The sequence below is a fragment of the Hesperophylax consimilis genome, chromosome 17 (assembly GCF_061612785.1).
Source record: "Hesperophylax consimilis isolate HC1 chromosome 17, BYU_Hcon_1.0, whole genome shotgun sequence".
Classification (NCBI taxonomy): Eukaryota; Metazoa; Arthropoda; class Insecta; order Trichoptera; family Limnephilidae; genus Hesperophylax; species Hesperophylax consimilis.
In genome coordinates this window covers 6261994-6284787 of record NC_142852.1, presented here as the reverse complement: position 1 = coordinate 6284787, position 22794 = coordinate 6261994, and the positions used below count along the sequence as shown (strand labels likewise).

The 22794-nt window shown below is 34.1% G+C and overlaps 1 protein-coding gene and 1 long non-coding RNA gene across 2 annotated transcripts; both read right to left on the bottom strand.

Annotated features, from left to right (window-relative positions):
• Positions 1-237: 237 nt before the first annotated feature.
• LOC149415861 (uncharacterized) lies at positions 238-2112 on the bottom strand. Its single transcript, XM_089641622.1, has 4 exons — positions 1972-2112; positions 1099-1238; positions 709-855; positions 238-524 (listed from the first exon to the last, which is right to left on the bottom strand). Exons 1-4 carry the CDS (start codon positions 2039-2041, stop codon positions 465-467), a joined length of 417 nt encoding a protein of 138 aa, XP_089497748.1. The 5' UTR covers positions 2042-2112; the 3' UTR covers positions 238-464.
• A 6200-nt stretch (positions 2113-8312) lies between these two features.
• On the bottom strand, positions 8313-10705 carry LOC149415860 (uncharacterized). The gene is made up of 3 exons (XR_016303552.1): positions 10636-10705; positions 10138-10337; positions 8313-8333 (listed from the first exon to the last, which is right to left on the bottom strand). It is a non-coding gene; the product is annotated as an uncharacterized LOC149415860 (long non-coding RNA).
• Positions 10706-22794: the final 12089 nt, after the last annotated feature.

Here is a 22794-nt window from a genome sequence, read left to right as displayed (position 1 = left end):
CAACTCTTTTGAGAGATGAAACCTAAATAAATAAATATTATGTTTTGTAAGACTAGAATGTACTTATTAAAAACCTCATTCATATAAAAGTTATTTTGTTAAGAATCGTCTCTCAAAATATTGTTTCCAGCTACCAGAAAGCCTCAAAAAAGAAAACACGTTTGATCATACACACATTTATATTATAATTTTTTATTTTAAGTTTTTCTTAAATATAGTAAAAGTTGTTTGTGTCCTGATTTGGTAAACTCTTTTCGGCGCTGCCTGTATGTGTCTAGTAATTTACCTTTAGCAGCAATTTTTTGGGTAGGCCCAAAACACACATATGGGGTGAAATATACAGCTGCGCTTTCTTTATTAAAGACTTTAGTGATTTGAAAAGCAAATTATCTGGATTTCCCTGCAATTCCTTACTTATAATAGTACTGCACAGTCTGGCAGAATTGTCCAACGGACCCTTTGACTCACAACTGCATTAAAAGTGCTTGCCCTTCATTGATTGATAGGAGATGATTGCGTAAGTCCTAGAAAACAAAATTAAATTGCATATTGATTACATAACTAATAACCACTTCTATAAACATCATAATATTAGTCACAGGACCGCTATTCTTCGCTGCTTCTACTAAAATACATACATCGGAATTTATAAAACAATTAACCTAAGTTACTAAGGTATCTGAAACTTACTGAAATTATTTAACTTACATTCGAAATTTGCTCTTCAAAAGCTTCTTGCGTTATTCTTTGTGATTTGTTTATATTTTCCAACAAGGAAATGTCATTTTCAACGAAGTCATCGTGTTGATAATATATGGGTGTTGTTTGTTTGGAAGTTGAAGGTATATCTTCATTCTGAAACAAAAAGCAGGTTTGTACACAAAGGGGAAAGAAGGGGTGAAGGGGTCAAGCTTTGTTTTATATTTTTGGAATTGCTTGACCCCCCCGGCAGTCGATTATTCATTAATTACAGGAATTATTATTTTAAATACTATTATTTTTGTATCAAAATCGCGTCCGGTACAACTATTTCCAAATGGTTAGCCAAAAAAGGCCTAGGTATACAATATGTCATCATTACTGCTTTTAAAAACTTACTCTTATGACAGGTGAATTAATAACATCCTTGAACGCATTAATGTGTGCTGCAAACAGTGCCCGGTGCCCTACAGTCGGAATCAATTCTTTAATATCATCTTCAGATATTATCAGGAGTGTTTTCGAGTCTATGGCTTGTTCTGAAATAAAGAAAAAAAACGACGAGAAAATACAAAAATTTTCAAATCAGAAAATAAATATTTATTTTTCAAAGGAATGAAAATTATTCATTAAAAAAATTAATATTTATACAACAGCAGATACCGAACACCCTGTATCATGAATCAAGCGGAGATGAAATGGTTTTAATAATGAAATTATTTCATTTATATGAAAATTTCCAATGTAAACATAAACAATGGGTGGTCACCCTGTATTTAAAAAAACATATCCCTCCCAAAAAAAAAATCAATAGAATTCAATGTTCAAAATGTTATGTCCGAATTAATAATTGCAATACACATTTATTAAAATTAAACATAACCTGCTATGATTGACCACCCATCGGTACGATTTCAATTATTTAGTATCATTTTGTATTGAACATTCGTTCAATACAAAATAATACTGGCGGAAACGAACAAAGAAATAAAGGCGCCCTTGAGGTGATTTTGCACAAAAACAGCGCTATACAAGTCATCCAATTATTATTATTATTATTTATATACCACTCTCTGTAACCTGTGTCATGACTCCTGACACAATCTTAGTTCACATGCGCTCTTCAAACTAGGTACATAATAAATATAAATCTACTAAATCTATTGCCTACTTGAGTCATAGAATAATGAAGGTGCCAGTTTCTAAATCAAAAAGAATGGATATTATCATAGTTCCATGATCTAAATTCTAAATCAATAAAAAAAAACTCACCTTTAAATGTTTCTATGTAAGCTTCCAGATTCCAAGAAATTAAATAATCCTTCACGGTTTTGTCTGCCATTATCACTAAGAACTAGGAACAGCGGTTTGCATAAAATAAATTCGCAACGAACGTCAATTCACGTATGGTGCCAACTGTGGCGAACTGACAACTGCGTCATAAATAAACAGCCGGACCGTTAGCGACGACGAAAATATAGGGGCAACTGCTGTACCTGTGGACAAAATCCCGATTTTTCAATAAAACAATATTTTTAATTTTTTAGGTGTAACATTTTAATTAGATTATTTTTTTATTTGGAAAAGAAATAGTTAAGACACAATAATTATTAATAATAATTTATTTTAACCACTTCAGTGTCGAGTTATTAACATTTATAAAAAAACGGCATATTTGTCCATAGGTACAACTACCCAATGTACCTATGGACACACATCATTGTACCTGTGGACGCGTTTGTACTTGTGGACAGTAATAATATAAATAAACAAAAAATAAAGATATATAAGAAAGAAACCGTCTTAACTTAACAAGTAATAATAATAACATTTTAATGGTGTGCATTCCGTTAAATAGTCTTATTTATTAGCATCACACGCAGCTCTGTATAACTCTTCCGAATCAATACTATCCTGATCTCCATCAGTATCTTCAGATAGTATAAAGAATCTCTGGCATATGAAAGAATTCTCGTCATCTGAATCTGAATAATTCTCTTGTGTGCACTTAGAGTGAAACACACTTAGGACGGGTTGTTTCGGAGTATTTGAACAATTCATCAAATTTCAATGTTCATTTTCAAGTTCTGTGAAAGATTTTTTCTGTTTTTCTGTTTTTTTCAGTTTTGTCAAGCAACTAGCCTATAATGATATACTAACAGAACTTTTTTTTTATTTTTTTTTATTGTTTAACTTATAACATTGTTACATTGTACATAAAATAAGTTAAAAATAAGTAATAGTGTAAAACATATGTTGTTGAATTTCTACTCCAATGAAGAGTGCTAGCTCTTGAGCTTGGCGTAGGAGTTATTTGACAATTATTTCATGTTTATATCAGTAATTAACATTATTACAGTACAATAAATATAAACTTAAAAGAGGATTGTGACGTTAATTTTGGTTGAAACATGAATTGAAGTTATAACATTTGATAGGTGATATTAATTTTTTTTAAAGATAAATTTGACCTTCTTTTTGAATAAAATAAAATCTGGTATTTTTTTCACTTCTTCGGGAAGACTATTAAAATATATTATGCCTTTGTAAATGTAGTTATTGTGCATTTGTTGTGTTGAAAATAGAGGAATTTGGATGTTAAAATTATGCCTTAAGGATGAGTTAAATTTAAGTTTTTTTACTACAGTTTCTTTATATATTTGTAATATTGCATCTTTTTTATAGAGGTCTTCAATTTTTGGTACTTCGAAAATTTTGAACAATGATGCTGAAGAGAAAGTTGGTTTTTTTTTCAAAATTACTTTGATAATTAGTTTTTGTACCACTTTAACAGAGCTTAAAAATTTTTCATATGCACCTCCCCACCCAATGATTCCATACTGAAGTAATGATTGGACTAGTGAGTAATAGACTTTTTTCAGGTTGTTTATCTTGAGAACATTTCTTAATCTAATGAATATATAGATACATTTTCTAATGCGTTTAACAAGTTCACATATGTGTCTGTTCCATTTCATATGTTGGTCTACAATTACACCGAGGTATTTTATTTCAGTTGTTTGGTTTAGTATGGTACATGATTCATTACAAACATCTTTGTTACATTTTTTGTTGTGTATTATTATATGAATGTTGGGGTTAGTTTTGAATTTATTTATTGTGAATGGTATATAAACTGTTTTTTTTGCGTTAATTGTAAGTAGATTTGTATCGAACCAGTTTTTTAGGATTTGGATGTCATTATTTGCATTTTCATTTACAATTTTCCAGTCATTACCCTTAATTATGATAATTGTATCATCTGCGTAAGATATAACTGTTCCACTGAGGTTTTGTTTGAAAATATCGTTTACGTACATGATAAAAAGTAAAGGACCCAAAACAGTACCTTGTGGTATCCCAAAATCACTTGTGAGTGGTAGACTAGATGCGTGATTAATTTTTACAACTTGTGTTCTTTGGTGAAGATAACTTTTTAGCCAACTTAATGCTGTGTCATTAAAACCTACGATCTTTAATTTTTGTATTAGTTTGACATGAGATATGCTGTCGAAGGCTTTTTGGAGATCAACAAAAATACCAACACATTTTAATGATTTGTCTAAAGCGTCTTGTATGGTACTAGATAATTTAGCAATGGCGTCTTTTGTGCTTTTGTTTTCCATGAATCCAAACTGATTTTCGTGAATTATATTATTAATCTTTATGAACTGAGTTATTCTTTTTTTGGCAATTTTTTCAAATATTTTTGCAATGTTTGATAGTAAAGAAATAGGGCGGTAATTTGTTGGTTCTTCCGGATTGCCGGTTTTAAATATTGGTATAATTACAGATTGTTTGTACATGGATGGAAAAACTCCGCTTTGAAAACTTGTATTGATTATATGAGTTAATGGTTTTGATACTTGTGATTTTATACATTTCAGTGTTTGTATTGTGACCCCATCAAAACCAGGGGCAGAACCTCCTTTCATACCTGTAATAATTTGTTCAATTTCTTCTGGTGTTGTTGGTTGAAATAATTCAAATTTATGCTCATTATTTACTGTAGTATTTGGGTCATTTGGGGTAAGGCCTTGTTGGATTTTTTTAGCGAGGTTTTTTCCTACATTAGCAAAAAAATTGTTAAATACATTTGCGGCTTCTAGAGGTTTATCTTTACAGCAGATTTTTGAATCATTATGATTTACATTGTTGATTGTTTTATTTTTTAAATGTTTTTTATCGACAATTTCATTTATGATGGACCAAATCCTTTTACTGTCATTTCCAGATAATTCAAGTTTTTGTTTGTAGTAGTCATCCTTTGTGTTTTTTATTAGATATGTAAGTTTTTTTTTATAAGCTTTGAAATGTTTTTGTAATGTTATATTTTCCGGTTGTTTTGTATATTGTTTGTAAAGTGTTTCTTTGTGTCTAATTGAGATGATTAATCCGTGAGTTATCCATGGTTTGATTGGCTTTAGTTTTGAAGATGTTTTGTTAGATTTAATATTTCTACAAGCATTTATGTGAAAACTCAGTTTTTTATCAAATATTTTGCAGCATTCTTCTACATCGTTACATTGATATATTTCTTGCCATTCTTTTTCGTTACTTAATATTTTAGTGAGAGAATTTATATTAATACTATAGTTGTATTTATCAGTATTATTAACGGCCGTTGTGGTTGGTAATGAGAGGTTTTGATGTTTGTAGTCATATTTAAATATACATGCAAAATGATCCGTTACAGATGTTTTAATTACCGCAGATGATATATTTTGTATATCTTTGGTGTTTGTGAATATGTGATCGATACAAGATGGTCGTTGTCCGATAATGTTTCTGGTGTATGAATTTATACATGAAATGTAATTTAATTCTGCTAACATATTTAAATAGTTATCTTTATCGTTAGAGGAGTAGTCATTAGCGATATTTAAGTTAATATCTCCGATGAGTATTGTTTTTTTGTTTCTATGATGTTGTAATATTTTTTTTAATTCTTCTATGTATGTGGTTATAGCAGAAGAGTGTGTCCGATAAATAGCAATGATATTAAATGAATAATTCATAAAATTTATCTCCAAGTTTAATAAATTGACATTATTCACCATTATTTCTAACTTGACTTGACATTATTAACTTGAATTGGACTTTCACAGATCCCAGAAATGAACGTTGAAATTTGATGAATTGTTCAAATACTCCGAAATAACCCGTCCTTAGGACGGGTTCTGACGGGTTCGGACAAGTTCTGTGAAAGATTTTTTCAAGTTCTGTTTTAATTTCAGTTTTGTCAAGCAATTAGCCTACAATGATATAATAACAGAACTTGAATAGAATTTTCACAGAACCCGAAAATGAACGTTGAAATTTGATGAATTGTTCAAATTCTCCGAAACAACCTGTCCTTAGAGTGGTAATAACCTTGGCATAAGTTACATGTCAGGATGTTAATTTTGTTTTCATATTGTCTACAAACTGTGCATATAACAAGCGTAACATCGCTTATTATTTTAATCTTGCTGGTGCTGGGCTTGTCTAAATCAATTAATGTTTTATCTTTGATGCTGGGACCTTTTGAACCCTTTAAGCTTTATTTTTTCCTCCCCTTACATTATTAGCCTTTATTTTGTTGTGATTTCTTTTTAAAGATGCGTTCATTATCTCATTTTTTTCGGGGGTGTCTGTCAGTATTCTAGTCCTACAAGGTTTTCTTCCTTGTTTTTCTGTCTTCCTGGGTGGTGCTTTAGGGAATGTACATACACGCACTATATAACTATAAATGCACTTGAAATAGAAACAAAAAAAATTCTTAAACTTTAAAAGATATATTGATTGTACCTGTGGACAGTCCACAGGTACAATCATCGTGTTGTCCACAGGTACAATTTTGACATTATAAGCTAAAATTGTTATAATGGCTAAGATAATCTAATAAGAAGGTTTAAATATCGTCAATGGATATATGATATGTTATTTCTCAAGTAAAACTAAATACATATCGAAATTTGTGATTCGGGTATTAGGAAAAACTGTTTCAATATGGTAATTAACTAACTTTTTATTAAAAAAATATTGTAGTTTGCTGCGCTTTCCAAGTTGGGACAGAAGAGAAATGGCCGTTAGTCAGTGTTGCCATATAACAAAATTACTACATGTTAATATATTTTTTGTAATTTTAGGTTGTACAGTTTGTGAAATATGCATAGTGTCCATAGGTAAAACCGTCCACAGGTACAGCAGTTGCCCTATACCAAAGTTCGGGAGATTCAACTAAAGTATTTGGCGCACTTTGCTCAAGTTTGTGCAAAACAACTAATTGTTATGTAAAAATACCAAATTTAGATCTTCCAACCTAAATTTGGCTGTTTGAACAAAACATTTAACCAAACTAGATGGATGTTTAGTTAAATTTAGCTAAATACTTTGGGAAGTAACAAATAAACTTAAGTTACTAAAGTGAAATAGGTTTAGTAAATTACTTTAGCTTAATTAACCAAACCGATTATTTTGTTTAGGTAAGTAAACTTTTAGTATGCTATTATTAAAGTTTGGTTGTAATAGCTCAAGCACATTTTACTAAACAACGACGGTATCTGCACATAAAGTAGTTTAGGTACTACTAACTGAAGTTCAGGCGATGGTTACACAACTTCAATTAGCTTAACACTTTAGCTAACTCATTTTTTTCAGTGTGGCTATAATTTTTTCTCTTAATTTGATGTACCATTTATCAGATGTGTTAAGGGTTTGAGCAATGGTGTTAACTTGTAAGGGGTCACGCGATAACGCATCTGGAATTATGTTGTCCCTTCCTTTACGGTGAAAAATTTCGAAATTAAATTGTTGAAGCCTTACTGCCCAACGCGCCAGCCTTCCCGAAGGTGATTTTAGGCTAGTAAGCCATTTGAGACTATAGTGGTCCGTAATTATTTTTGCCGGAATTGGTGAGCCTTCAATATAGCCTCTAAATTTTTCTAACGCGATAATCATGGCATTTAATTCCCTTTCCGTAGTGGAGTGATTTCTTTCTTGAGCCGATAATGGTCTCGATATGAATGAAATAGGGTGTTCTATTTGATTATCATCATGTTGGCTAAGAACTGCACCGAGGCCACCACTTGATGCGTCGCAGCTAATTGTGAAAGGCTTATTAACCACTGGAGCGACAACGCGAAATAAATAATTTTGCCTCGATTGCTCGAGATATCCAGACGATCATTTTTTAAATTTTAGCCAACATTAAAAAAAACATAACTTAGAATTTTTACATGGAGTCATACAAACTTATTATAGTGCTATATAGCCAATGAGTTAACCTGTATTTTGTTGTTTGTTTCATTTTTGTAGGATTTATAAAAAAAATATAAAAAAATCGTAAAGTTTATAATCGCGTGAATCCTGCGTATTTTTTACTTCGAAACTGCTGTGACAGGTACTTTTTCGAGTCAACATTAAATATTTTATATTTCTGTATGTTGTCTGCGGATTACTTGATAATAAATGATACATGTCTATGGAAAAAAGACTTGATTTTAACCGTAAACAACCTTTCAGAGATCGTGGGTGAAAAAATATTTTAAAGAATTTGATCACGGACTGTCCAAATGTCAAGAACTAAATTACTATGTTTAGTACATTTAACACCCTGAAATTGTATTAAATTAGAAAGATAATTTCATTGTCTACAATTACCAATAACAATTACTATAATTTTTGCCTTTTTTAACTAATTGAATGGTATAATACAGACAGTTTATTTTACAATGTCAAAATCGAAGCGCCGTTTTTTATATAATTGAGATAATATAATACTGGATATTTATGACCATGTTTTTATATTGGATAGTAAAACAAGAAACAAGGTTTTTAATAAGATATATATCAAAGCAATACATATTACTAATCTTTCAGAAAATACTTTGTAAATTGCTTAAATTCCGTGTTATTTTGACATTTTTTCCTCCAGAATACGTGATCTGACAGCGTTTAAGCTCAATACACACCAGGTGAATTAACCTAGCAAAGTTGATGATGGTGATGAAACCTTTCATGTCAAACTTGTAGGAGCTTAGAACGGTAATTAAAATCATTATATTATTGTAGAAAGCAATCACTTTGTGGTTTGACATATTTTTATTTTATTTTATTTTTTATTTTTATTTATTTATTTAGACGCCGTAAAAGGCTTTTACAATATACATGAGTTATGTTTACAGTGGTTCACAGGAGCGAAACAGTATTATGTTAAACAGAATAATTACTGAGAAATTATGTTGAAAATTAAACAAGAATAACATCTGGTATACATAGGTACAATAGCATTTTTATTTTCAATCCGTACAGTAGTTTAGTATTGAGGTTATTGTTACCTTCAATATTGGATTTGGTTGAATTTGCTGAGAACTAAGAGTTAGCTCTATTGAAACAGGGCTGTCAGTAAGACATCTCATAACAATTTTGGGAAAAATTATAGTTTTGATTAAGTATATAAAATTATTAGATAACACTCTTCTGTCTGATATCTGATGTAAGTGCATAGTTTAGGTTCTGTGATAACTTATGAATAGAATGGTATTATGCCTAATAACTTTGATAATTACGACAGAGGTATGTTATTGTAGCCTTCTTATAACTATATTCCGTGCAGTTGAACACATCTACTACTTCTAGAACTTTAGTTTTAGTTTATACTTTTAGTTTTAAAACCACAAGTAGTAATAATTTGTACCCTGAAGATGCTTGAGTAAAGCGAAACCGGTCGGTTGTAAAAATTATTTAAAACTCGTGGTTTTAAAACAATTTATTTTTTATTTTATTAAAATGATTTTTATACCTAAAAGTTGGGTTTTGAAAAAAAATAGTTGGGAGGGAAATAAATTATAGAACAAACAATTTATTTATTTATTACTTGCAATAAAAATAATTACATTTTTTATTGGTGTCATACAATTTAAACAAATCAATATATAGTATCATTATGCCTCGTTCCAGATTTATATTCTTTGTATCGCCCTGGTGACAGACCGCCATTCAAAATTGAACATTGCTTGAAATGGTTTCATTATGTATCTAGTCACAGATCTAAAATAGCCACTTTACTAGACATAGATAAATTGAAAAAACATATATAAAAAGACAAAAACAAAACAAGTAATGTGTACAATAAACAGGGAAAAACGAAAATACCTATGCATTTTTAATTCATTGAAATATACACATTAAACGTCCACCAAACCTTCTCCAAAAGGACCCCAAAATCGAACCTTTGGGAGCTTCGTCGTAACAACATTTTAATGAGATGTAAATACGCGGAAAGATTCTGGAAAGAATGCGGAAAGATCTGGTCACCAAACACAAGTAAATAGCCAAGTACTTCACCACCTTCCTCCTCCCCATCTCCTTCCATAACTTCAGTCTCACAACATACCCCCAATTGGGGATGCTATCACACAAAAAAACCTCAGGCGGCAGAATCGATCGCATTGCCTGCCTATCATCCTGGTCTTGTCTCCTAAGTTCTATGGCCAAAGCGGGGTGAAGTGCATTGCTAAAAATTTGAGATGGTTCTGGTAACATGCATAAAGTATCCTCGTTGCTCACTACGTGGTCGACGTCGCTTGCTTCATCGTCCACGTCGCTCGCTTCGTCATCCACGTCACTTGCGCGGCTATCCTTCATGTCCGTTTCTGAAACAACAGAAATCACAAATTAATTTAATGGGTCTGTATTTCAATTACGGACCGCCTCTGGTACGACGTTTAAAAAATAAACTAATAGCACGATCAAACGAATCAAATACTTGAGGCGGGCAATGTCAAGGGTTAGAAAAACATCAGTGTATGTATGAGACGATGTATGCATGTGAATAAAGCAAAGAGTATGTCTGCCAAGACGGAGTTGTGTAGCAGTCCATAATTTCTGCCTACCCCTGCGGGGAAATGGTATGGTGGATTTGATGGTTAGTTATTTATTTTTTTAACTCACGGTTCCTAAGTGCCGACTTTTCTTGATAGCGAGCTGCTGAGTCCACATCGCTCCCGCGGCTATCCAACATGTTCGTTTCTGAAACAACAGAAATCACAAATTAATTTAATGCGTCTATTTTTCAATTACGGTCCGCACCCGGTAGTGTTTTAAAAAATAAACTCACCATTTCCAAACGCAGACACTTCTTGGTAGAGTGGGACATCCACCCACAACTCGCTATCATCACCCCACCGCGGTCCATCCCGTGATGTCCCAGGTAAGGGATTGAAGGTAGCGGGAGATGTCAATGTTGGGGGAACTGGTGAAGGTAATGTTGCTGGTCTGCCTAGTGAAAAAAGGACACCCTATTCTCTCCGGAGATGGAATTCTGAAAACATATACATTAATCACATTAACGGATTGTTCTCATTCACGCGTGAACTGAATCTGTAAAAAGCCAGTAGGTAAAATAAATAAAAACTCAACATCAGTGTCATGGACAGCTTCGATTCTACCTTATGTGTACAATGCACATATAACCAACGCTAATCCAACTCACTGTTGCAGAACACTCAGGAAAACAATAATATTGTATCATGCATATTTAAACACGTTCACTTACTTTTTTTTGTTTTTCTTGGGGGCGCAGTGGGGAGAAGGATCCGCGCCGCCTGCTTCTGGAACTTTCTGAATTCAAATTCCAGTTGGAAGGAAGCAGACTGGGCCCTTACTGCCTTTTGGGCACTGGCGCGATCCTCTCTCACTATTAGTAAAGCTGAATCACTGTTAAAATATTAAAAAAAATATATGATAGCACAACACAGATCCACAATAAAAGAGCGACTTTAAAAATATTAAAAATACTAACACTCCATACCGAGCTGTAGCTACAGCTCCTCGCCTACGTCCACGACCTCGCCCTCGTTCTGCAGCTAGTGCTGATACTGGAGCGGCACCAGCGGCTGGCCCAATCCCTCGTCTCCCTCTGCCTCTCATCAGTCCACTATATATTTTATAATCAAAATAATAAATGTAAATACTTATATTTTGTAAAATACATTCAAACCTTCAAATTTGAAATAAATTAATTAATCATAAAACGAAATCATCGAAAACGTATTGTGTAGTGGGACCTTAATTCCAGAAATGGCCTAAAATGGCGAATTTATGTTCATAAATTGCTACAGATTTCAAATGCAAGTTAGGTACTTGTTAAAAAACACCCAATCTATGTAAAATTTATATTTTTCTCTTTGTTACGAATCACTATAATGGAATAACGTTATTTCCAATGCACACGTGAATTAATTAAATCGATTTTTGTAAAAACAAAACACATTCTGTAATGGCGACAAAAAAATTCATATTTGGTTTTAGAAATGTATTAAAAACAGTAATTTTTTATATAATAGAGTTGTAAACACGTTAAATAGTTATACAAATGATTATCAGATACACTGGTACAATAATATTAAATTAAAATGATATACTAACGACATTTCAATGATTTATATATCTGACAGCTGTAAACCGCACGCGAAAAAAACACAGAGAATTTCTGAATAAAAGAGGCAACTTGAAATTTCCATAGAAGACGAATTAATCATAGGATTTGCGACATCTATGTTTTAACGGATAAAGCATTTCAATAGCTTCGTATTTAGTGCAAAATAAAAGACGCGGGAAGGGCTAAAGATTTAAAATAAATATGTTTCCGAATCACGAGATATTTGCAATTTTTTTCAATAAAGCAATCGGAGGCATTTAAATTGGCGCATTTATATTACCAAAAGCAATCCAGTGCAGATAGAAACATATTTGCTTCAGCGACTAAGTAGACGCCCCCAAAGTCGGACAAAATACGACAATCAGGCAATTTTTAAATAATTATTATCGTTGACATATGACCATAATTCTTCATATATTTTAGCATTTTTTAATACATAATCGATTCCTTTTTAATAATATCTTCACTTTAAAAAAAATTATGTCCAGAGGTAATCATTTAACATAGGTAGTTTATTTAAGTGATGCGTTAACGTAACGTCAGCGAAATACGGGGGTATAAACTTTAGAATTGAAATTAATAAAATGGTGCCACAAAATAAGTTTGCTGTGTTAGAAGAAGAAACTTTAGAATTATTTTATTCATAATAACCAGCAACAATCGCTATTATTGTGTTTTTTCTTTTGAATAAGATGAATCCAAAGGACTTTTTTAACACACAAGAGGCTGCCGACTTTATCGCAGAGAATTGGAATATCGACGATGAAGATGACGAAGAAGATATTCCAGATGTGGTGGTTTTACTCCCTAAAGTTGCCGAAGTTACTGATAAAGAGGATTTTGATGAAAATGACTTCACGAAGACGCTGCATTTAGCCATACGCTCGGGGATACGGCAGGAACTTGAGAAGTCCACTCCAAGAGGCTGATGAGTGAACCTTCAAAAACTCCATCCCAACCCCAACCATCAACATCTTCGTCGTCAGTACCAAGGGAAATGCGTTGGAAGTAATCGAAACCTAGTTATTCGCGAGTGCCAAATAACGTTGAGAACAGAAGAGTTGAATATGTGAAAAAAATCGTGGGTAAATCTTATACCGAGTTCTTTGAACTATTTTTTAATGGTGATCTCATTAACTTAATTGTACAACAATCAGCCTTCGTTCTCTCCCTACTCGGATGATTGGCATCCTGGTGATGATGGCTCACCACGAGTCGTGTATAGGCGTGATCACCGTCCAGTATAATGGGTGTCCACACTTCTTGGGGCACTTTACTGAAGGCTCGTAAACGTGAGTCCATCCTCAGTAGGCCGTCGGGTCCAAGGAAGGGGTTCAATGCTTTGAGCCGACTGTCACTTGGTAATGTAGCTCCTTTCTGGAGCTTATTTATCTCGATGGCTAATATTATACATCGGTCCTCTTCTTCTTATCTAATCGTTTCTTTTGTGCTTATCAGGTTGTTCATGGGTTTGGCCACGACACCTTTTGATAAAACGATGAACCCAGCTGGTGGTAGTCCGGGTTGGGCGGCGCCATGACGAAAATCGTTTGATTTCGGGCAGTGTCTCTGCCATAGTTGTAGTGAGACCAACGTGTTGGGGCCTTATTTCTGATGTGCTGTCATCAGGCTTTATTCATTAAAAAACAATATAAACACACCATTGACTATCAATAATATATATAAAATTTACAGGATTTTTATTGTATACTGGATATCATAGGTTACCTCGTAAGAAAATGTAATGGTCTCTAGATGAGGACATTACAAATCTTTTTGTAAGGTCATGCATGACCGGACAAACCTATCGTGATGTCAAGAGCAATTTACATTTGGATGACAATTAAAATATCGATTCTACAGACAAACTTTATAAAGTTAGACCATGACCACCTTGTTATAACATTTTTAAACAGCTCTGAATTATACAGCATGCGCTGTCAATAGACGAACCAATGATCCCTTATAGAGGAAAGCATTCGTGTAAAATGTATATTCATGGCAAGCCTATCAAATTTGGATATAAATCTTGGATTAGTCGTAGATTTGCGACAGCATCGAGGTCAAGTAAAACAGGGAGTAGTTATTTTTAAAATAAAGGAGAAAATAGAAATAGATGTCGTATATATCATTCACAAACATATAATATGTGTTCAGAGTGTAATGTGGCATTGCGCCATAAATGTAACGAAATTTATCATACCGGAAAATAATTTTTATTGTAATATTTATGTATGCTAATTTCTTATTATGTCTTTTGGAAAGGTGCACTTTCCTACTTATTCCTACAATATTTTAAATTTTAGTTACTGTTAGTAATATGATTTATAAATTAATAGGTACAATTAAATCCACTTTAAAAAAACTTATTTTGTTACATATATTTTACTTTTCACCCCCCTATTTCGCTGACGTTGCGAAAACGCAACATCTCATATTTTTGTAAGTATAAGTATTTATATTTTTTTTAATTTTCTTAATTGGGTGTTTATATGCAACATATCAAAATTTCATCAAAATCTGACTACGGGAAGTGATAGCGGCGAAATATGGGTTAAACCACAGTAAGCAGTTTTATATGTTAAAATATTAGTTTTTCTTATACATTATTAATTATTTTTTAAATAATATGGTAAATGTACCTATATATTTAACAAATAACTCGAATATTAATTTAATGCAAAGGTAAAAAACTGTTTTTACGCATTCAACCAGAAATATGTAAAAAATAATCATTCATTCGACATTAAAATATTATGTTTAACTAGCTGTACCCCGCCACGCGTAGCTGTGGCTCAACCTGTCTGTGCAGATAGAGAAACAATAGCGTGTGTTGCTTTTACGTCCAACAGATGGCATACATGTTTTTGTGGAATGCTAATGCTTTTAATTTTGCAATCAGATTTCATTGTTATAACAAGAGAAGCATTGAAAATTGAAAAGATACAAAAATACGTAATACTTTCAATACTGTAATTAAAACTCAAACCACGAAAAAAATTATCGGAATAATATATAATACTTTTTTATTAAAGCAAATTATACCCCATGAACCCGGGCATCCCTGCTAAGTCTCCAAACGTAGCGATCCTCGTAAGGTAAGGATTATCCCATAAATTAATCCCGGGGCGGCGGTAACCATACCCGCCTCCGAAATTAAAAGATTACAGTACACAATGCCTATCAGAAAATCAAAAATGTTGCTTTGAAATTCACTCCAATCAACAATAAAGAGAAAAAATAAAATCAACTTGCCTGGATTAGCAATATTACCACGAATTATTCAGGCTTTTAAATAAAAATCATTTCTCCCTAATCCTTTTATAATAAGTATTACAATAAAAACGTTTTCACAGATAACCATATAGCACTAACACGTGAGCAACCCCGAGCTGATGAATCCAAAAAATGACCCTAATAAATATAATATATTATACAAGTAAGTGTACAATGTGCGTGGGGCCAAAAGTCAGAACGAGTTCCGGTATGATCAAGGGAGTTATATGATGTGGTAACTCTCTATCCCCCATCCATGAAGAAAGTTCCCGTATTACCTGAAGGGCGGGCTTTTAAATATATAAGGGCTGGAAGTTTCGCCCTGTAGATATATCTATAACAGTCCAGAACAGTATTCGAGAGCATTCCACAACATTCCAAAACATTCCAGAATGTTCTGGAATGATATGTCCCAGATCATAAAGAACTCAAAACGGGATTACAGGCCGTTTCCTGATAAAGATTTAGTAAATTCATAATCGTGACAACACATTGGTATCTCTGGTTCCATGACAAATAGTCAAAATGACAATTCAACACACCTATAATAAGTGATGAAACAAAAACTAGGTTAAATAGTTACATATGTAACCTAGTTTTGTTTCAACGGTCACCGGTATCTCTAAATAGTATAAAACAAAGTCATTATCCGCGTCTGTCTGTTTATTGCTTGGTTCTTGTAAACTATGGGACGACTTTTTTTTTGAGTGTGTGATGAATATTTCTATAGTGGAATAACTTAATTAGGAAACGGTATACAGGGTGCGTGACGCCGAAGATGAAAGACAGTCTCGAACGGTCAGAGCGCGTCGCGACGGGTGAGCCAGTTCTTCTTAACAGACTGAGTTTGCTAGACTGACTGTATTTAAGTACTAAACTGCGTGGTGCAGCGCGCTGCGTTTTAGGCACGCGCGCTGGTGGAGCCGCCCGGATGATTCTGGAAGCTGCGGGAGATTGGTGTGCTTTCATTGCGAGTCTCGTAGCATTTAGGCTATTATGCGCGAGGCCCCGTACTAAATTGCTAAAAAAGTTGGATTCCTAAAAAGGATCAGAAATAACTTGGATCTAAAGACAACGCGCCTTGTTTACAATTCTATTGTTACTCCTCATTTAAATTATTGTTCTAGTGTTTTATTCTTATGTTATGAAGCCCAAAATAATAAACTACAGGTTATACAAAATAGGGGGATGAGGATGATGATAAAATACAAAATTTATTAGATTTAAAATTATGTTACAAAAATTAAATATGATGACAACCAAACAACATATAATATACAATACGTTAACAATGATGTATAAGCTTCAAAATAATATGCTCCCAAATTATCTGCAAAGAAATATTATGTACCATGAAAGTGTTCACAATTATCCTACGAGAAGGCGCAGAGATTTTAGGCTTCCCAAAACTAAACTTTCATGCACACAAAACAGCGCGTTTTACAAAGGGTAAAAACTTTATAATAACCTACCAAATGTCACAAAAGGAAACGGCCTTGGCACTTTTTGTAGGAAATGTGCTTTGTAAGTAAAAAATAATTTTTGATTGTTGAACATACTCACCACTCTTATTTTAGTCACCTAGATATCTTATATAATGTAATTTTGTGTATTTATCTTTTTCTCTTAAAATGTAATTGTTATTTTTGGTATTTTTTTATATTTTCCTACTAGATGTATGAAAAAATTTGCGTACATCTAAATAAAGATTCATAAAGAAAAGTCATCATATGTACATTCAGTACAATCCCTTGTGTAAACAAGAATAGTTGCAGTCGTGACATGAGAAATATTTCTTCATATAGTGAGTTGCATGTGGCTCGCTAAACAGAATCTTCGAGATCATGAATATTTGCAGTTAGAATATGAAAAAGGTTTTTCCCAACCGTGGGTCAGGACGTGTTTATTCAAATCTCCCTTTTGAGAAAACAAAAAGTAGTATTTGGAACAAGAAAAAGATTTTTCACCACTATGAGGCAGCGTTATCATCAAATGTACCCTTTGAGAACACGAATTGTTATATTCGCAAAAAAAAAGCTTTTTATCCACTATGGATCAGCTTGCGTATCGTCTACTGTCCTTTTCGAGAACATAAATATGTGTTTGAATTGGGAACATTGAAAAGGTTTCCACAATAAGACAACGTCTCTTGTCGTATGTCGAACGTAATAAGGTTTTCCTCCACTAGGAGTCAGCGTGGTTCTTTAAATAGTCCTTTGGACAAAATGAATAGATGCAGTCGGAAAATGAAAAAGGTTTTTCTCTTCAGTAAATCATCATATATTGGTTCAAATTAATCTTTTGAGAACATGAATAGTTGCAGTAAGGACATGAAAAAAGTTTTTTCAATAAAAAGTCGTCAGCAAGCGTCTTGTCATATGTCCCTTTTGAGAACATGAATAGTTGCAGTACGAACATAAAAAGGTTTTTGCCTATGTGTGTTTCTTCAAATCTCTGGTTCGATAGCATAAATAGTTGCGTGCGGACAATGAACAAGTCCTTACTCCACTGTGAGCAACATGTGTGTCGTCAAAGATCTTTTTCGAGAACATGAATAGTTACAATCGGAGCATACTACAGGTTTTCTCCACAATGCGTTAGCATGTGTGAGGTTAAAGCTCTCTTGTGAGAACATGAAAATTTACAGACCGAACATGAAAAAGGTTTTGCTCCACTGTGAGTCATCGTGTGTTTCGTCAAATTGCTTTTAAGAGAACATGAATAACTGCAGTCAGTACATGAAAAAGGTTTTTCTCCACTGTGAGTCATGATGTGTTCCTTCAAATGACCCTTTTGAAAACATGAATAGTTGCAGTCGGGACATGAAAAAGGTTTTTTTCCACCATGCCTCAGCATGTGTATAGTCAAGTGTCCTTTTCGAGTACATGAAAAGTTACAGTTGGAACATGAAAAAGGTTTTATTCCACTATGAGTCAACATGTGTGTCGTCAACTGTCCTTTTCGAGAACATGAATAGTGGCAGTCGGAACATGAAAAAGGTTTTTCTCCACAATGAGTCAGCATGTGGGACGTCAAAGAACTCTTTTGAGAACATGAATAGTCACAGTCAGAACATGAAAAAGGTTTTTCACCACTGTGAGTCATCATGTGTTTCGACAAATTGCCCTTATGAGAACATGAATAACTGCAGTCGGTACATGAAAAAGGTTTTTCACCCCTGTGAGTCATCATGTGTGTCTTCAAATCTACCTTTCGATAACATGAATAGTTACAGTCGGTACATGAAAAAGTTTTAGTTCCACTATGTTTCAGCATGTGTATCGTCAACTGTCTTTTTCGTGAACATGAATAGTTACAGACGGAACACGAAAAAGGTTTTACTCCACTATGAGTCACCATATGTTTCGTCAAATCACCCTTATGAGAACATGAATAACTGCAGTCGGTGCATGAAAACGGTTTTGTTCGCCTGTGAGTCATCACGTGTGTCTTCAAATATACCTGCCGAGAACACGAATAGTTGCAATCTGGACATGAAAAAAGTTTTTCTCCACTGTGCTTCAGCATGTGCATCGTCAACTGTCCTTTTCGAGAACATGAATAATTACAGTCAGAACATGAAAAATATTTTTCTTCGGCGTGGGTGCGCAAGTAAAGTTCTAGCCGTGACTTAGAAGAGAACGAGTTATTGCAATGTGGACAAGAACGTTTTTCCAAAGTGCGCTTCTTCAGATCTGTCAATACTGAAAATGATAACGGATAAAGCTGAGCACAGTTATTTTAAGAAAAAATAAAGAAAGATTGGGTTTTTATGAATCTTTAAATAAAATAAAGTAAATCAGTTAAACCTGCTGTCCGGGTAATTCTTTCCAGGCGTTCAAAGCATTCCCTTTTAACAGCCGGCTCTTCTACGTCAATTTGCATACCAGGAATTCCCCTTTCATACATTTCTCGGGTTCCTGGTTCCTCCTTGATGGTATCAGTCTCCACATTAGTACTACCTGGAAAAACAAAACAACAAAAGGAACATTGATATGCTAACACGAAAAGCAAAATTCATTTCAAATTACGACCACCCCTTTCTAAGAGTTCTCAGTTTCAGTGCCGGCAACCCGGGAGTTTATTTCATTTATATTTTTTATTATAAGGTTTACTACCCGCCTCACTAGACAAGTCCGTTCGAAGGCATAAATCCTGCTAAGATCGTATTAACGTCAAACAAATTCATTTCATAGACTCATGTCATACATACATCATGTCGAATCACAATAATACCACTGGACTCGGCCTAAAAAAGCCCCCAACCTCCACAAAATAAATTCGTTTTTAAAATAAACTACTGTGGCTTAAATATGATTTAAGATTTTCACGGCCAAAAGAATTTTTGTTATTTGTTTTTGGGGTGTTATGCCGTGTTGCGCTAACTCCTTCTTTAGCCAACGTTTCGGACAGCTGTGCAGTGTCCATCATCAGGGCAGATGTGTTACTGTGGCTTACTCGAAGACTTGCGTTCAGAAAATTGGCAAAATGTACTATATCAGATTGACATTGACCAAGCAATGAGCGAATTTGTATTGGAAGTACAAAACTACATTTCTAATCACACTTTCAACAAGTGTGTACTATACAAACAATCCAAACTCATGCCATGGATCTCTCCTGGCCTTGTCAAATCAATTCATAAGAGAAATCAGTACCATATAAAGGCTGAAATGCATCCAGAAAATATATTACTACAAAAAAATTACAAAGACTATATCTGGTGGTAGTAGAAGATTTTAAAATATTGTCAGGATATTCATCAAACGGGATGTTCGTCTTTCTTTAAAAAAATATTGAGACAAACCACTGCTGCCTCTTAGAAATCCATTGCCGGAATGAAGGGGACAGGAGAGAGTTGGTCACCGTCTGCGTGCTAATAGGAAGACAGCGAGGCAACTGTTGCCCGTAACTAAAGTAGCTCGTGTGCGCCTTGAGATACAAGAATGTAGTTCACACAACTTTATACCGGTCAGTTTTAACAGTCCGGTTGATTATCCTTTTATTTAAGCCGTTACCTTGTACTGGATATGGGAGTATATAAAAATTTAATCAAGGGAAGTTGGCTTACCCATCGGTTGGTGAATTCTTTCAGAAGGTTCAAAGTATTCCTTTTTAATACCAGGAACCTCGACATCAATTTCATTATATGAAATTCCACTTGCTTCGCTGGTGACTCCCTCTAAATTTGAAGGTTCCGTAAAACCATACGTCAAACTCATTTCACCTGTAAAGAGATAATTCTAACATTATAAAGTGGAACAGATGATAAATACAGTCGCAAAATATTATCTAAACTAAACGTTTTTTGCCTTGTCACTATTGCATTGTGTATGTCCATTTTATGCCCTGTGGGCTATAAGGCGCGGGGTTTAAGAGCGTGGTTGTTGTTCTTCAGTTTTTATTTTTACTATTTATACCGGCCATAAATTCAAAATTCAATTTTGAAAATATCGACGAATAATTGACCAACACCCATAGAACAGGACGTTTCATCGAATCGCATTTAAAAAAAAACGGCTCGGATGTGTAACACCTACCGACATTTACCTTTTCTACAACATTTAATACAGATCTTTTCAAGGACCGAATTACAGATGTCCCTGACAATGCCCTCGTCCCAGATTACCCTTACAACGTTGCCCAACCCAGAGGTGATATTATAGTTCCCACATCTTCAGGTGTAACTCTCTCCTGAAGTGTCAGGTATCTCATAAGAATATCCAAGCAGAATAGCGTAAGTAGGATCGATATATTTAGGTATGTATGAGCATGTCGATATAGCCTAGCAAGAAACCTGCAGTTTTGTTTTCGATTGTATTTTGCGTCTATATAACAGTTATGCACCAATAACAGGCAACAAAATACCTGAATTATTTTCGGAAATGGATTCCGAACTTTCTTTTTTGACAAAAGGATATTCCATATCGATTTCCGTAAAAATCACCGCAACACTCTCTTCCGCACTTGTGCCTGGTTCTAACTTGATAGCGGCGGAATCCATGCTTTTACGTAAGGATCTGATAGTTCTGACTGACTACAACTTTATAACAAGGATTTCCTGAGAGAAGTTTTCGTCCAATATGTGCAATTAAAAAAATTAGTATAACCAAATAATAAAACGAACAAAAAAGTGACAGCAAGCATTTGTGTGAAGTATATACGTAGATACCATAGTAGATACTACAGAAAAGAAAATTATTTACGAGTTTATGATGAAATCTAAGTGTTGCCATTTTAAATCTAACGTTTGTATAAAGTTCCTAAATATGTTCATTTCTTATTTGCCCTGAAAATTTATTACTTAGAAGTATCTACATTACAAAAGAAGCATGATAATTAATTTTATTGATACAAATGATTTTTTTAAACTGATCTATTTTATAAATTAACCATCAGAATAATAAGTAGGTACTTAAAAATTATTGCCGATTTCAGTAGACGTTTCCCGCAACGTGGTAAAAATATTTTTTTTACCACGAAATAGATAATGATGTGGACTCAGCAGCTCGCTATCAAGAAAAGTCAACACTTAGGAACCGTAAGTTAAAAAACTAAATAACTAACCACCAAATCTACCATACCATTTCCCCGCAGGGGTAGGCAGAAATTATGGACCGCTACACAACTCCGTCTTGGCAGACATACTCTTTGCTTTATTCACATGCATACATCGTCTCATACATACACTGATGTTATTCTAAACCTTGACATTGCCCGCCTCAAGTTTTTGATTCGTTTGATCGTGCTATTAGTTTAGTTTTTAAACGTCGTACCAGAGGCGGTCCGTAATTGAAATACAGACCCATTAAATTAATTTGTGATTTCTGTTGTTTCAGAAACGCACATGAAGGATAGCCGCGCAAGCGACGTGGACGATGACGCGAGCGACGCCGACCACGTAGTGAGCAACGAGGATACTTTATGCATGTTACCAGAACCATCTCAAATTTTTAGCTATGCACTTCACCCCGCTTTGGCCATAGAACTTAGGAGACAAGACCAGGATGATAGGCAGGCAATGCGATCGATTCTGCCGACTGAGGTTTTTTTTGTGTGATAGCATCCCCAATTGGGGTAATGTTGTGAGACTGAAGTTATGGAAGGAGATGGGGAGGAGGAAGGTGGTGAAGTACTTGGCTATTCACTTGTGTTTGGTGACCAGATCATTCCGCATTCTTTCCAGGTTCTTTCCGCGTATTTACATCTCATTAAAATGTTGTTACGACAAAGCTCCCAAAGGTTCGATTTTGGGGTCCTTTTGGAGAAGGTTTGGTGGACGTTAACTAACTAACTAACCATCACGCCGTTTCCCCGCAGGGGTAGGCAGAGAGGACGGACCGCCAAACAACTCGGTCTTGGCACACACTCCTTGCCTCATTCACATGCATACA

Bases quoted from the DNA above. Each gene is read 5' to 3' on its own strand.
- LOC149415861 (XM_089641622.1), bottom strand. From the start codon at position 2,041: ATGGCAGACAAAACCGTGAAGGATTATTTAATTTCTTGGAATCTGGAA. The intron at 856-1,098 runs GTAAGTTTTTAA...TTTTTGTTTCAG, and splicing joins TTAATTCACCTGTCATAAGA to AATGAAGATATACCTTCAAC. The intron at 525-708 runs GTAAGTTAAATA...TTTGTTTTCTAG, and splicing joins TTGAAGAGCAAATTTCGAAT to GACTTACGCAATCATCTCCT.